Source organism: Sceloporus undulatus, chromosome 4 (assembly GCF_019175285.1).
Source record: "Sceloporus undulatus isolate JIND9_A2432 ecotype Alabama chromosome 4, SceUnd_v1.1, whole genome shotgun sequence".
Classification (NCBI taxonomy): domain Eukaryota; kingdom Metazoa; phylum Chordata; class Lepidosauria; order Squamata; family Phrynosomatidae; genus Sceloporus; species Sceloporus undulatus.
This window is the reverse complement of record NC_056525.1, coordinates 20,121,320-20,136,038: the sequence shown is the minus strand read 5'-3', so window position 1 is coordinate 20,136,038 and position 14,719 is coordinate 20,121,320. Positions and strand designations below refer to the sequence as shown.

Here is a 14,719-nt window from a genome sequence, read left to right as displayed (position 1 = left end):
TATTCCTACATTTTTTCTCAATTTAATATGAGTTGATTGTGTATCCCTGTTCTTAATACATAACTAGGAGCCATTGCAGCACCATAGGTTATTTAAAATTACATTTTGGTGAAAAAAGAGCAAGTTTACATCACTTCATTTTACAGAATAAGAAAATGTGCAAGCTGGCAATCTTGTGATAATTCTTCACTTCTTCCTCAGCAGCTGGTTATTGTCAGACCATGTTATGTTCTTGAGACTTGCCTAATTTTAAAATTTTCTCCCAGTCTTAGTTTACTTCATAGCCTGCTTTTGTTTTAAAGGGGGAAAAACCCATGCCAGCTTATGACTCCACCAAACTGTTTGAGCAAATCTACATTCAAAACACAATATTTTTAAACAATGTGTGAGTTTCATAGATTTGGGATGTCGTTGAATGTTTACTAAAGAGATACAAGATACTTAATGTAGCATTGTTAGATGCTTAAAGTGCACAACCATAAAAGATGATTTCTGGGGGTTATTCAGACATTTTTAGTGTGACTATGTGAATAATCTCACACATTCCAATTTTGTTCACACTGTTGTTTTTTATCAGAACCACATCTCTGTGTGTTTTGTTACTCACACATGTCAGAACTGTGAATAAAGTTGGAGTCGATGTGGGTGTATTCAAAACAGATTCAAGGCATATGGAGTTTTATGCCAGTTTCTTCTGGGCCTGTTCGTATTGGTTATTCACACAGCTGACAATGCAAATCTTTTAGGAAAACTCAGGGAAAAACCTGAGATCGATTATCCTGGGTTAAGTAGGGGTGGGGGTTTGGTAGCCTCCCCAACTTACTTGAGTCCATTCAAAAAGCATGTGAACAACAAAGATTCAGCCCACATTCTGCCAGGATCATTTCCAATTCCAAGGCTTGGGGGAGGCCCTGAGCAAAAAGTCCTTAGTCAACTTTCCTCTGTGGACTCATCCCTGCTCATTCACATGTCCCTTCCTTCTAGGCCCAGTGGAACTGAAAGGAAAGAAAGGAAGAAGATGCAAACAGACTGCTCCTCTTTTCCTTTCTCCTGCCACTGTTCACGAGTTTGGAAGAAAGTGTCCAGGCAGTGACATCAGGTCACAGGCCAGTTGTCAATGAGTGAGCTCTCTCTTGGGCTCTTGGCCTTGGCTGAAGTCTTAACAAGCCTTGCCCCAATGACAAACTTGCTTCAGCATTATTGCAAATGAAATCTTTTCCACTTTAGATCAACTGGATCAGCTGTCATTCATGCATCCTTCCAAAGAGCCTGTGAAGCCTAAAAATAGTCCAAGTGAGGTCACACAATCACAAGATCTGACTGCTGGAAGTACTCAAGTTCCCCTCTGGCTATGCTTCCAGTGTGACATTCATAGAAAGGAAATAGCCACCACTGTTCTAAACCAGCAGATATTGTAAATGTTATTTAAAATCTCCTTTCTAGTGAGCCCTAGAATAGAGTTTCTCTTTATTCCAGCTGCCCCTCCACCCTTACACAGACACATTGAGTCTCAGGCAAGGTTTCTGCCATTTCTCTTTGATATCCTTACTAGGAGATAATCTTTGGATTACATTTCAGAGCATGCACCATTGTCTTATGCCACCAACTCTGTGGTGACACTCCTGGTTGCTGTTTTTCAAGTACATTGGAATCTGCTTTGGGAGGGAGAGGAAGGTATGATTAATTTAAAGTTATTAAATGAATGATTTATGCAAATAAGTTCCATTGCTGAATTACCCCATATCCTTCCAAAAACAAAATCACCACTACCACTATGGAAACCTTAATATTGCCGCCACTTGAACCACTAGAATAGCAATATGATCTCAAGTTATCAGGTGTCCCTTATTGTTTGGGGTATTTCCTACTTACAGGCCAGAACTTACTGGCTGTTCACAAGACTTGAGATGAGCCTTGTATAGGCCAGTCTTAACTGTCCCTTATTGCTGTTGGAAAGCCTGACAACTCTAACTCAGACATTAAGCACTCTGGCAGCAGTGCTTGTGAACAATAATAACTCTAATAGCTGCAATAACACATAACTGAATTTCCCCAAGTGTCAGATGTGCACATCCATACTCTCCAACTGTCCCAATTTGGCATAAACAATCCTAATTAATCCTCTTTTGTCCCATTTTTTTCAGATGCTTTTAAAATGACCCATCTTCTCTCTTCTTCCATTTTCCCCCTTTGTCCTTGGTTTATTTCCAATGCTGCAAACTGAGTTCAAAGTGCAGAAGTAGTTTTCACTCAACTCATAAGAAGGGAGAGGGGAGAGGGCAGAATCTTGCACTTCCCAGTCAGCTAAGACAACAGCAAACTGCTGTAGCCTCTCCTAGCTTGTGCGCACTTCCTTAATAATATTTGCCATCTTGACCACACTCTGATGTTGCTTGGCCACATGTGTCTTGGTTTTCATGTGTGAAACACTGGAGGGTATGAGCATCCATCCTGTCCTAGCTTAATGTCAAAAGAGTGGATGGAACTTGTCACAAAGTATGTTCAGATGTTCCCTTCATGGCTTGTGGGGAGTCATCACTAAAGTTAAGGTTGCATCCCCAAAAGCTCTGCAAACTCTGTGTAGCCATCCACTGAGTGTAAACAAATAGCCGCTCTCTACTGAATTAATTAGCTGTTTTTAAGCAGTTTACTATTGCTGCCCTGTGGCAAAGCATTCCATACTCTGTTGTAAATCTTTATTTGGACCAGAAGATGGCAGCATTTGTAGTCCTTTGCATTCATGAAGCTTTTTGGATGGTTTGGTATGTTCTGCCTTGTGCTAATAAAAGCAAACAATGAAACTCCAGGAAAAGAAGAAGAAAAGGAGGAGGGAAAATTCCAAATGCTTTTGGCTTTAGGAAATGAGGAACCATCTCCAAAGGTTGATCCTGTAGTTTATTCTCCTGATAATTATAGGAGAGTGCTGCACACAGGTCAAATGCTTTCTCTTAGGCTCCAGGATTAGCTCAGATATCTCTGATTACTACTATAAAGACATGCTTTCCCTCCTATGAACATGACATGTTGACTTCTTCAAACAGCAGCAGTAATTTGCAAGCGATTCCTGTTCCCGCACTGAGTTTTAATGTTTAGGGTTCCAACTTGACAGCCATGCCTTCTTCCAGAATGCTCCATTCTGCTTCTACCCCACATTTTCCATTTTACATTTCCAACAGTCAACCAAAAGTCTCTGGCTGCAAAGCACTTATTCCTCATTGGACTGTTTGGGGTGTGTTTCCCTCATGGTTTATTTATTTCTCTTAACTAGGTCCCCCTCTTCTTTCTCAATTTGTTGTATTCTCCTATGCCTCGTGCACTCTCTCCTCATTGGTAATGGTGCTATTATAACTGCATAAAGAGCAGTACTTTAAATAGGCGGTTAAGGATGAATCTATAGGATTCTCTTATAAAATGAAAGCCTGAAGGTGGCTGGGGAAGCATGAAAGGAGAGCAAAGAACCCTTATCCCTTTTTTGATTTAGCCCTGAGCCCCAAAGGCTACCAAAGTAGGTGGGTCTTACACACTTCTAAACAGGTAATCATGTTTGGATTTTGGTGAGTTTATGGTAGAATCATAGAGTTGGGAGAGATCTCAAAGGCCATCCAGTCCAACCCCCTGCCATGCAGGAACACAGAATCAAAGCATTCCTGACAGATGACCATCTAGCCTCTATTTAAAAACTTCCAAAAAGGAGATTTTTAAACAGCTCTTACTGTCAGGAAGGTGAACCTATCGTGGGGTTTTCTTGGCACAGTTTGTTCAGAGGAGGTTTGCTATTGGCTTCCCCTGAGGCTGAGAGCATGTGACTTGCCCAAGGTTACCCAGCAGATTCCATGGCTGAGTGGGAAACTGAACCCTGGTCTCTAGAGCCATAGTCTAACACTCAAACCACCATGCTGGCTCCCTGTTGAGGGAGGGGATATGTTTACAAATAGGAATTTTTTGTGTTACATGTCCCATTTGTAAGACTACACTTTAAACATCTTTAATTAAAATTTAGAAACAAAGTGGCTTTTATGTGTACAAAGTGTCATAAACCAAGAGGTACTCCCAAGCTGATCGGAGACACCTGCTGTTTCCTGACCTGCCCATATTCCAAAATTTCTGATCTGCACCATCATGTCTGCAACCTCATTTGCTTTTAAGTCAGACAAAAGATGCAACAGCCAACATTGTTGGCTTCCAAAAGGGGGCAAATTTTATTCTACTGACTGATTAATTACTCAGTGAACACGTTCAGCTTGAAGAGACATTTTAATTATTCAGGGGCTGCATGGATGATAATATAGGCCTTCTGTGTCTTCCCAGTCGTCCAGATCTTGTCACGTGACACCAAGCCCCTGTTTTTGTGTACTTAAGGAAATGTTTCCCTGGATCAAAACCCACTGAAGGCAAGACCCAGATATCAGGCCAAGGTAACGTAACAGCCCTGGACAGGGAGTGTTTTGCTTATTCTGACTGCTTTTGTTGGAACTTTGAAATGAACAGCTGGCCTGTGCACATAAACCGCCTGCAATTGGTAAGCCTGTGTCATGACTCTATTTGCAGAACATGTCCCACAAAAGGGAGGGGTAAACAAAAGAAAAAGAACGAGGCAGTTGGGGATCAGATTAAACAGGCTTCTCTTCTAGTTTTTATTCTTTGTGGCAAAGTACAGCCCTGGGGCAGCTCTTGATTCCTCCAAATTTTCCCTTCCAAAAAGAGCATTTCATAACAAAACTGTATGGTTTTATTTATTTATTTATTTATTTGCTGGGGGGAAATTCAGCCAAAAATCAGTTTGGAAGAAGGGAGTTTCCAGAGAGAGCAAGGGTGATATGGAAGCTCCCAGGGGCCACATGCAATCAGTCGGACATGCCATTCACACCCCTGTTCTCTGGCAAAGCATCTCTATAGGAGCCAAATGGTAATTTTAACTGGTTGGAGCGACAACAGAACAAATTTCAAAGTCTAATCGATTATCTTGTTTTTCCTACTTTCTCTTTCACCTGATGAAGAAGCCTGTGTTTCTGAAGCTAACCAATAATTTTTGTACCCTTTTGTCTAATTAAAAACATTACCACAAGGGAAGACTTTGGAATTTCTGTTGTGGCAGACACAGATTTAAATATTAGGGTCCTAAACTGGAGGAAGAAGAATTTATGCCAGTGCTTCCCAGGCCAGTAGCATCACTTGGGGGGTGCAGCAGGTTAGACCATACCAGGTAACGCCATACCAGAGGGTGTTCCAGAGGGAATTAGTATGTTCTTAAGAGGTCACAATGACCTTTGGAATACCAGATGAATTTCCTATGGTAAGAATATGGAGATCTGAGGACATGTGCAAGGTCCAGGTAATGCTGCAATCAAAGCTAAATGGGTCTGCTGATTACTCCCTCCCTCCCTCCAGGACCTCTGCATTTCTTCTTGCAGCAAGACACAAAGGAGGTTTCACTGCACCAAAGCTAGCCCTTCCTATCTACCCCCTGCCATGCTCCCAGCCAACTTCCTATCCTTCCACTCTGGAGCTGTCCTAATCCAATTGCTGTTTTTGTAACCCTAGAGTTAAAGCCATCAACCAGTCTGAATTCCCATTGTTAATTATACTCTTCAACCAAATGTAAAGGTATCCAGATTGGCTTCTATTAACTTTCCTGGCCTCATCCAGAGCCTACATTGATCTCCAGTCCTGCCAATACGGAAATTACCTGAGGTCCTCCCAGCTCTTTTTCTATAAAGGGGCATTTATAGGATCTTTGTACTGGATAGAGACAGGTTTGAGTTTTCAAAGGTTTGTTTTTGCTTTTTGTACTCTCAAATAAAGAACCGCATTTTATTGCCTTCTTGTTCCTAGTGGGTGCAGGGGCATTGGGAATATGGCCCGATAAGCCTAATTTGGTAGTCTCCAGGCCCTTCCTCCCTATGTTTGTCCCTACTTTCTACTTTCCCTGCCTACTTTTTAATCTTCTTTGCATCATGAAAAATATGTGGTTTTGAAAGCTTGCACAGAGATTTTGGGCCTTCTTCTGGTAAGCCTGAATAAAATATCTCTATCAGAACTTGCCAGAAATATATAACACACTTGTTCAAAAGCTAGAGTTGAAAGGTATGTGCCCATTTCCACCACTTTTTAATTTGTTGTGCTTTTAATAGATCAGTTTGAGGATAAAAGAAGAGACTGGGAGGAGAAAAAAACATTGACATTTTAAAAGCAGCTGGAAAAATGGGATGATGGGATTAATTAGGATGGTTGGACTGTCTCCTAACCTTCCCTAGCTTCCAAGATCAGACAGATCAAAAATCCCTTCATAGCATTCAGGCTCACAAGAATATTGTGAGGTAGATTTCACTAAGGACCACCAGAAAACTTTATGGGTGAGAAAGAGGTAGAAAGTCCCAACTGCAACACTTAGTTGCCTCTGTTTGTGTGAAGAATTCACGTAAGGAGCAATTGCAGAGGGCTTCATGTACAGGGCATGGCTCATGGTGTGTCACTCTAAAGCAAATGATTCCCAAACATTGGTCTTCCAGATGTTTTGGACTTCAACACCCAGAAGCCCCAGCCAACTTGGCCAACAGTCAGGAATTCTGAAAGCTGAAGTGAAAAACGTCTGGGAGACTGACATTTGGGAATCACTGCTTTAAAGAAATGTAGGTTTCTTGTAGTCCTCCAACTGTTATGAAACTGCAGCTAGTCTCAGTAGCCCTAACCAGCCTAGATAGCGGCAGTCCAACAACATCCGGAGGGCTGCATGATTCCCTCTCCTGCCCTAGAAGATAGCTAACTGCTGATTGGCCCAGCCAAAAAATTCCTCACAAATGGACTGTGAGTCACAAACACAGTACAGGGCTACTGTCACAAAGGGCTGTGATAACACATGTGCTTTAGCAACCTGTTTGAGTCCCTGCCTCCACTGCTGCAGGTGTTGCTTGCTGTGGCTGGCATGAGATTGAGGGGGCAGATGAGGGAAAAGATGCTACATTGAATCCCAACGTCCTTTCCTTCCCCCTTTCCTTCCAACTATGGCTGCCACAGAGGATAAGGTCTACAACAACTGCCTCCTCTTTGCTGAGCCCCACCAGAAACTACTGGGCACCATCTTGATTGTGTTGGGCCTTTTTGCCTTACTGGAATATGCCTTTAAAGTGATTTCCTTGGTAAGAAACCTGACACAGGTAGGCATTATGGGCAAAGTTGTAGTGACGGGAAAGGGCTTTTGGGTGCCCCACACATTTTGGGATCAGCAAAGCTACCTTTGTTTTTTTCTGGAACATTTCATGTAATGTCATATGCAGTCTAGATTGAAGTAGCTGAAACCAAACACCATTAGGATTGGCAATTTAGAGATTGGCATTACTTGGCATTTGCCATGTCCCTTCCAGGGAGGTTGTAGTTTGGGATCATCCCAGGTCCTAAGGTTTCTGGGCGAAAACCTGAGAGTTATGTACAGCCCCTGGTGATGTTCTTAGGTCTCATGACAGTCACTAACAGCTTGTCCTTCAAAAACAGACAGAGAGAAAATTAAAGTGATGGAGAAATCCTATTTCCTTTTTGGTGGAAATTAAGAGATAAATATTCGTAGATCAATGTGAGAAATAGGGATTATCCCTTCTCATTTATTTAAGGAGACCAGATGAAAACCATTTAATCTAGCCTGCTTGCTTGTAGGCAGAAGATGGATGAAGAGCAGAATGGAGGGTGAGCCCTGGCACCACGACAACTGCCAGGGAAGGCAAAAGCTAGCTAAGTAAACATACAGACTCTCCCCCAAACAGAGAGAGAGAGAGAGACTTTACAAGTTACAAAAAGAACTAACAAACCAGTCAAGCCTTGCCAAATGTATTCAGCTGTTGTTCTACCAGCTGAGCTGCAGATTTGCAGACAGAGCTTTACTCTTAGCCAGAGCTGAATCCAGCAAAACTGGAGAATCTTTATTCGTCTCCCATCTGGAGATGAGCTACAGAAACTGGAGACTCAAGTGCTGGCTGTAGGATTTGACAAAGCTAGCTTGCAGTCACTGCCCAGAGACTCCTAACTGTATTACCTCTCTTACTCAACAAATGGGCATGAGAAAAAAAAAGGGTACTTTTACAGTTGGCTCTCCATATCCAAGGATTCTTTATCTACAAATTCAACTATCTACAGCTTGAAAATATTCCAGAAATATATAAAATCCAAAAAGCAAACCTTGATTTTTCTATTTTATATAAGGGATACCATTTCACTGTGCCACTGTATACTATATACTGTGCCACCTTGAATCCCGTTGTGTAGAAAGTCAGGGAACAAATACTGGAAATAAATAAAATAAATAAATGAGACTTAAGTATCCACAGATTTTGGTATCTATGGGGAGGCCTAGAACCAAACCCCAGTAGATACCAAGGGCCAACTCTACTCACCTTGCACTCTCTCTCTGAAAGTTGGTGTTATTTGGGTCAAACCTACAAGGCCAGCAAATGGCCTGAATTAACAGTAATATTTCCAGAGGATACTTGTCCAATTTTTTCTACCCAGGTTCAGTATGGAAAATTATAGTTTTGGTCTAAAACTTCCTGAATCCCAGCCAGTCATACTGGCTGGAGGATTCTGGAAGTTGTGTGTGAAAAAGTAACTTTCCCAAGCTCTGCCCTGGCTTCCAAACCTGCAGATGAACTGAACTTGGAACAAGTTTGACAACTAAATGCCCTTTGGACTACACGTGCCATAATTCTTGGCCAGTGTCCATGTTGGTTGAGGCTGAGATACCATGTTAACTACCCCCACCTAGATTTGTGTTTTTCCATGTTTCAAATAAGAATCACTGAGAGTAATTTGAAACAAAAGAGGGGGTTCTGTAATCAAATCTCCTAATATTTCCATTTTTCACTGTGAGCAAAGTGGGCTGTTTTGAAGAATGTAGAAAAATTACTTTTGGAGGACTACGTCTCCCAAGGGTTATTCAGATGGTGAAAATAATCTTGGTAGAATGTGAGTTGAATCTTTATTGTTCACATGTATTTCAAATGCACCTACAGTAAGTAAATTTAGGGGATCTTCCAAAGAAACCATTTAACCCAGGATAATCAATCTAAGGATTTTCTTAAAAGATACACGTTGCTGGCTGTGTGAATAACTGATGCAAATAGACCTGAGCTGAACCAGTCATTCAGACATCGGGTTTTTTTTAGCACGATGATGCGATTCATCTCACTTCTGGGTTTGTTATGCACACTAAGGAACTGCATTGATCTGCATTGATCCACATCTTCATGAGTTCAGTTGCTCACATGTGCGAGCATTCAAATAAAGATGAAATTGATGAGGTGAATGCATAAGGAATCCCTTTTTTGGTATGCAGCATTTTATCCCAGTTCTATTCAGGTCTATTTACATTGGTTATTCACACTACTCATGATGCAGATCTTTTTAAAAAAAAACTTGGGGAAAAACATAATATCTATTATCCCGGTTTAAGTGGGGTTTTTTGGGAGGGAACCTGCCCCAAACGTAATCGGGTGCATTTGGGATGCATGTGAACAATAGAGTTTTAACCTGGATTCATCCTGGATTATTTTCAAAGTGTGAATAACCCCCAAGATAAAAGTCTGCATGCTTTGAATGTGTTTCTAATACATCCACATCATCAGTTCCATCTTTATTTATGTGAGGAACAGAATTCACAGAGATGCCTATAGATGCAGTTTCGATAAAGAAATAAAAATAGTGTGAAAAACAAAACTAGAATGTGTGAGTGAGATTAGTCGTGCAGGGGGGAAAACGATTTCTGAATCCCCCCCCCCCAGAATGCCCCTTGTGCAGCATGGTACCCCTCTTCCCTGAAGCCTTATCCCCATCAGAAGGGAGGTATATGGAAGGTATAACGATTTAAGTTATATGGGGGGGAAAAAGGTGGGAGGAAGGAAATAATATTGACGGCTATGTTCAGAAGTGTCACAAGAACAGACAATGTAAAAATATGGACAAGAAAATCATTCTAGAAATTTGGGGACGGGAAGTGGAATAACAGTAGTAGAAAAACTTGATTTTGGAAGGTATCTTAATGTAAAATATAAATATAAAGAATTCAGAATCTGATAAATGTAAATTTTGATGCTGTGAATGGAAAACTTCAATAAAAATATATGAAAAAAAAAAAGAAGGGAGGTAGAACAAGAGGAAGAGGAGGCTGGAGACAGGGTTTTTCACAGCCAATTTTCCCCCCCAGCTTTGATGGACCATCAGTATTTCCAGCAATTGGCTACTAGTCAATGCAATGACATGGTTTTTCTTTTCTGCAGTTTTGGCTAAACTTCACTCCATTCCTGAAGAGAACTTATGACTCTTGCTTCAAAAAAGGTAAACTGTAGATGAGTAAGAATTGTGCGATGAAACAGGCCTTTTGCTTTTCTTTTGTCTTTGTGTTTTTAAGATGATGACTGTACTTTTTCCTATCCTGGCTTTTGTGTGTTTTCTACTATCTTTTCCTTAGGCCATGCAAATCATAGGCTTTGGTGGGCACTGGAAAATATCAGGTAGCCTCTCAGCCAAAAATGTCAAGAGTTAATCAATAAAGAAGCAGCTGAAGGCTGAAAAGCTTCAGCAAACATCACTTCTCCACAGTATCCTCCAGTAATACCAAATTGCACAGTATCATGGCTGAAAAAAGAGAAGCCACAGTGACAGTGGCTGAAGGCATGGGGGGCATGTGAAAAAATCTGGCATGCAGATTTGCATGCAACTTTTCTCTCTGGGATGCTTAAACAGTTGGGGCCTCTTAACCATCTGTCATCTACAATGACTTTTTCAGGAAATGGTTTGAGAGTCCTGGATTAGAACTTTCTGAATTTAGATTCTTAATTGCCCCTGAAGAAATCATTGGAGTATACACAGAAGGAAGTGATTTTAAACTAACAAAATAGCCCTACATTTGACATCTTGAGATGTGTCTCCAATTTCTTCTCAAGATGGCTGGAAGGCAACCAGACTAGGGTTGAGAGTGTATAACAAAATATTTTATCTGAAAATGGCACAAATGGCCAGGAGTGGGGAAAGTGTGGCCCTTTACATGTTGTGATGCCATCACTCTAGCATCACATGTGAGTGACCAATTACATTTGGAGTCCTGCACATTTTAAACTCCTACTATAGTCATATCTACACTTAGGTCCTGAATCAGCAACTAACACTGGTGAGCACCTGACAAGAGTCCACCACTCAGTTATCTGATGTCTGCCCTGGTTCCTAATGCTGACTGGTTTGGTCAGCTGTCATTTTAATTTTCCTGTAATTGTCCTCATCAATTATGGGACGTTGTGTGAGAATTTTCAAATTCCTGTTTGTAAAAATCTAGCCCTTCTATCAGGTGTGCCCATGCCTGGTTACCCACCAGCTTAAGAAATGGCCCAACAGAAGTCAGAGCTTGTTATAGTTATTTTCCCCAGAAGCTCCTGGAGGTATTTCCAAAGAGTGTTTTCTTTTTCCTCCAGAAAGCACATGGCCAAAGGTATCCTCTAACCTTGGAGACAGCTCTGTATACATTATAAACTCATCTTTTTATTGTACCACTTTAACTGCCTTGGGTTTTCCCAGAGAATCTTGGAAATGATGTTCTTCAAGTTGTCTCCATCTCAGTTGTTTCCACACCAATTGCCATGTGCATCTCTCAGCATTTCTCACCTAACAACCTCTTCAGGATACAATATGGGAAATTGAACTGGACTTTTGATCGATCTGCGTTTCTACAAATTAATGTGTATGTTTCAATATGGCAAGCTACTTTGAATCTTTTTGTTTTCCCACTGTGATTTTGGTTGCCCTTATGCTTCTCCTCCTTACTCTACAGGTAGCAGGCTCTTCAAGGCCATGAAGGTCCTCTCCAGCAGCAAGAGATTATGGAAAGAGTCGGTGCTGCTCAGAAGCCGTAAAAAATTGTCCAACCTGCGCTTCCGCTGCATCGTGGACCCAGTGAAGGTAACTGTGAGAATGGGTAACCCACACGAGTCCAAGATCTGCTGTACTCAGATTGGCAGGAAAAGTAAAGCCTACTACTCTGGTGAGTGGTCAAGCCATCATGACACAGATGACAAGAAAGCCAGTTGGTACAGGAACCAACAACGCCACCAAAACAGCCAGTCCAGCTCACACCTCTCTGACACAGAAACTCCCCAGCCAGCGTGTCCTGCTGGATCAGTAGCCTCATGGGTGCGTTTCAGCTTCAATACTCCAGAGCGTGCAGCAGGAAGCAGCTCAGTCCATTATGGCATTCCTGCCCGTAGCCACCAAAGGGCCACTGGTGATAAACAAAACAGCTCAGAAGTTGCAGGAGAAGGTCTCCAAGGACAGAGGTTGCCACCACATACTGTTGGTTTGAATACAGAAGAGTCGGCTCCCCGCCGTTCAGAACACCCCCGTGAGCGCTTTAACTGTCCACCCAGTGAGACAAATTTCATCCCAAGTCCAATCTTACCAGGCCCCAGGCGGGTTGTATACTCCACTCTGGCTTCAGATACTGTATCCAGAACCCATCTCAACAGTGAGGATTATGTCTACCCGCATTCTCCAAGAGGTCCTCAGCATCGTCTTGGGTTAGAGTGGCACCAGCGTTTGCCAGTGGCCCAACAAGCTGAGGTGTATGTTTACCTTGTCAGCCCTCCCCCTCCTAGCCCAGAACACAACCCTGAGCAGCCCAACCATCCCTTCTCAGCACCTCGGACTATCTCTGGGAAGGAAATGCTAACAAACCGGATGTCTCTCAGCCAGAGCAGGGGCAGTTCCAGTCAGGGCCATGGAGTCCAGGGGACCAGTGACACCCATAAGCAACGCAAGAGCATCTGGGAGAGAAAACATCAGAGAAGGTCTCTGCAGCCCAATTCAGAGTATGAAAAGCTGGCAGGAAGCAATGGCAGCCCCAACATGGACCATCATGAACCATTCCCTCATAATCCATCTCTCTTGGCAGACAGAGGGAGGGGTGGACTTGATGTTGTACCACCCACCATTGCCAGCTAATGATGCCCAATGATGAGGGTGAGAGAGCCCAGCCAAGTTTAATGCGGTGAAACAGCAGATAGACTCCTTGGGTAAGGAAGAAACAACATCTCCTGCTATCTTCACTTGCAAACTTTGGGTATCCTTGGGCTAGTTAAAATAAAAGCAAAGCACAAGCATTTCTGTATGGAGATTTTTTCAAGGGCCACAAAGCTGGGGGTGACCGGATAAAGAGACAACTGATAGACCTCCCATACAGACATGGGAAGCTCACTCTACCCACACATCAGGGTTGCCCCAACCAGAACAGAACAGAACAGAAAATGGTGCCCACCCACTCCTCAACACAGATACACAGTACATAAGACCAGCCAAATTATTTTGATACATGAAGCAAATAATCTTATAAGCATCTCTACTCCATAAGTGATGGTAAAACTACAGTACAACGATAACACAGACATCTCACCATCTACTGCCTGGGACAGCCAGCTCACTCTACCTAATGATAGGGCTGGCTCTGCCCACTGTATTTTCAACTGCAGTTACTCAGTTTTGCTGCTTTGGAGACTGCAGACAGGGAACAGTTATTCAAGAGGCCAAGAACAGCAGCTTGCTTTGAAATGGAAGGGGAATCTGTTTGGATCCCATTGCTCTGCTTTGCCATGCACTAAATTGATTTATCTGGGAGGGAGTACCATTGAAGTAATACCCACTGAATTCAATGGTACTCTATCTCAGATAAATCAGTTATAGGGCTTAACAGGCTTAGGTCTATTCTGCAATGAAGAAATAATTCAGTTTGCCACCACTTTAACTGTCATGGCTCAATGCTAGGTAATCCAGGGATTTGTAGTTTGTTGTAGCGCTAGAGTTCTTTGACAGAGAAGGCTAAAATAACTCATAAAACAACAAATCCCAGAAATTGAGCCATAGCAGTTAACATGGTGTTAAACTGCATTATTTCTGCAGTACAGATTAGACCTTAGACATGGAAATGCACCACATTTGCATCAGAATGGCTAAACTGTTCCACTGAGTCCATAGGAAGGAAATACTGGCCTGAGGGATAATATTCTTCATTTGAAGCAGGGATGGCCAACTAACAGCCCAAGACAGTTTCCTTTCTTACAAGAAAAACTGTGTGTGCAATTGTTTACCAAATCTCAACTATATTTTAGGATATCTTCTGCTGGGGGGGGGGGCGGGGGGTCAGGTATTGAATCTACATATTGACTAACCAGGCCCAACCCTGATCTCAAGCAGGAATGAGCAATTACACCCCTACAAATGTTGTTGTACTGAAGCTTCTAGCAGCTTTACTCAACATAACCATCAAAGAGAGATGATGGGAGTTGCAATCCGACAACTGGAAGACCACAGTTTGCCCAGCCTTGACTTAAAACATTAATAGGAGATTCCCTGGTTACTCCAGACATTATTTGAGGAAGTGAGGGGATTAAAGGAAAAGGGACTGATTTTAGGGTTTAACCCCAGTGCGCCTACTGCCCCATAGGCACTTAGTATACTAACCTGGCTGTACTTATTTATACCTGCGACACATCAGGAACATAGGAAACTGCCCTTACTAAGTGAGACCATTCATTAATTTAGCCCAATGCTGAAACTGACTGGCAATGGTTCTCTAGTGTTGCAGGCATAATTCTTTCCTAATTTATGTAGAGATACCTGATGGTTTCCAATCCAAAAACTAACCAGGCCCAACCCTACTTCAAAATCAAACAGCATTGAGTGTGTTCAAACTGGTATG

General features: G+C 42.3%; 1 protein-coding gene across 3 annotated transcripts; it reads left to right on the top strand.

Moving 5' to 3' along the window:
* Positions 1-4,167: 4,167 nt before the first annotated feature.
* On the top strand, positions 4,168-13,120 carry LOC121929203. 3 transcript variants are annotated; one of them, XM_042464526.1, is made up of 3 exons: positions 4,168-4,519; positions 10,260-10,317; positions 11,804-13,120. In XM_042464526.1, the coding sequence occupies exons 1-3, from the start codon at positions 4,481-4,483 to the stop codon at positions 12,967-12,969; spliced, it is 1,263 nt and encodes a 420-aa protein (XP_042320460.1). In that variant the 5' UTR covers positions 4,168-4,480; the 3' UTR covers positions 12,970-13,120. The 3 variants fall into 3 exon arrangements, with proteins under 3 accessions (XP_042320460.1, XP_042320459.1, XP_042320458.1); XM_042464525.1 differs by lacking the exon at positions 4,168-4,519 and adding an exon at positions 6,855-7,136; XM_042464524.1 differs by lacking the exon at positions 4,168-4,519 and adding an exon at positions 6,855-7,154.
* Positions 13,121-14,719: the final 1,599 nt, after the last annotated feature.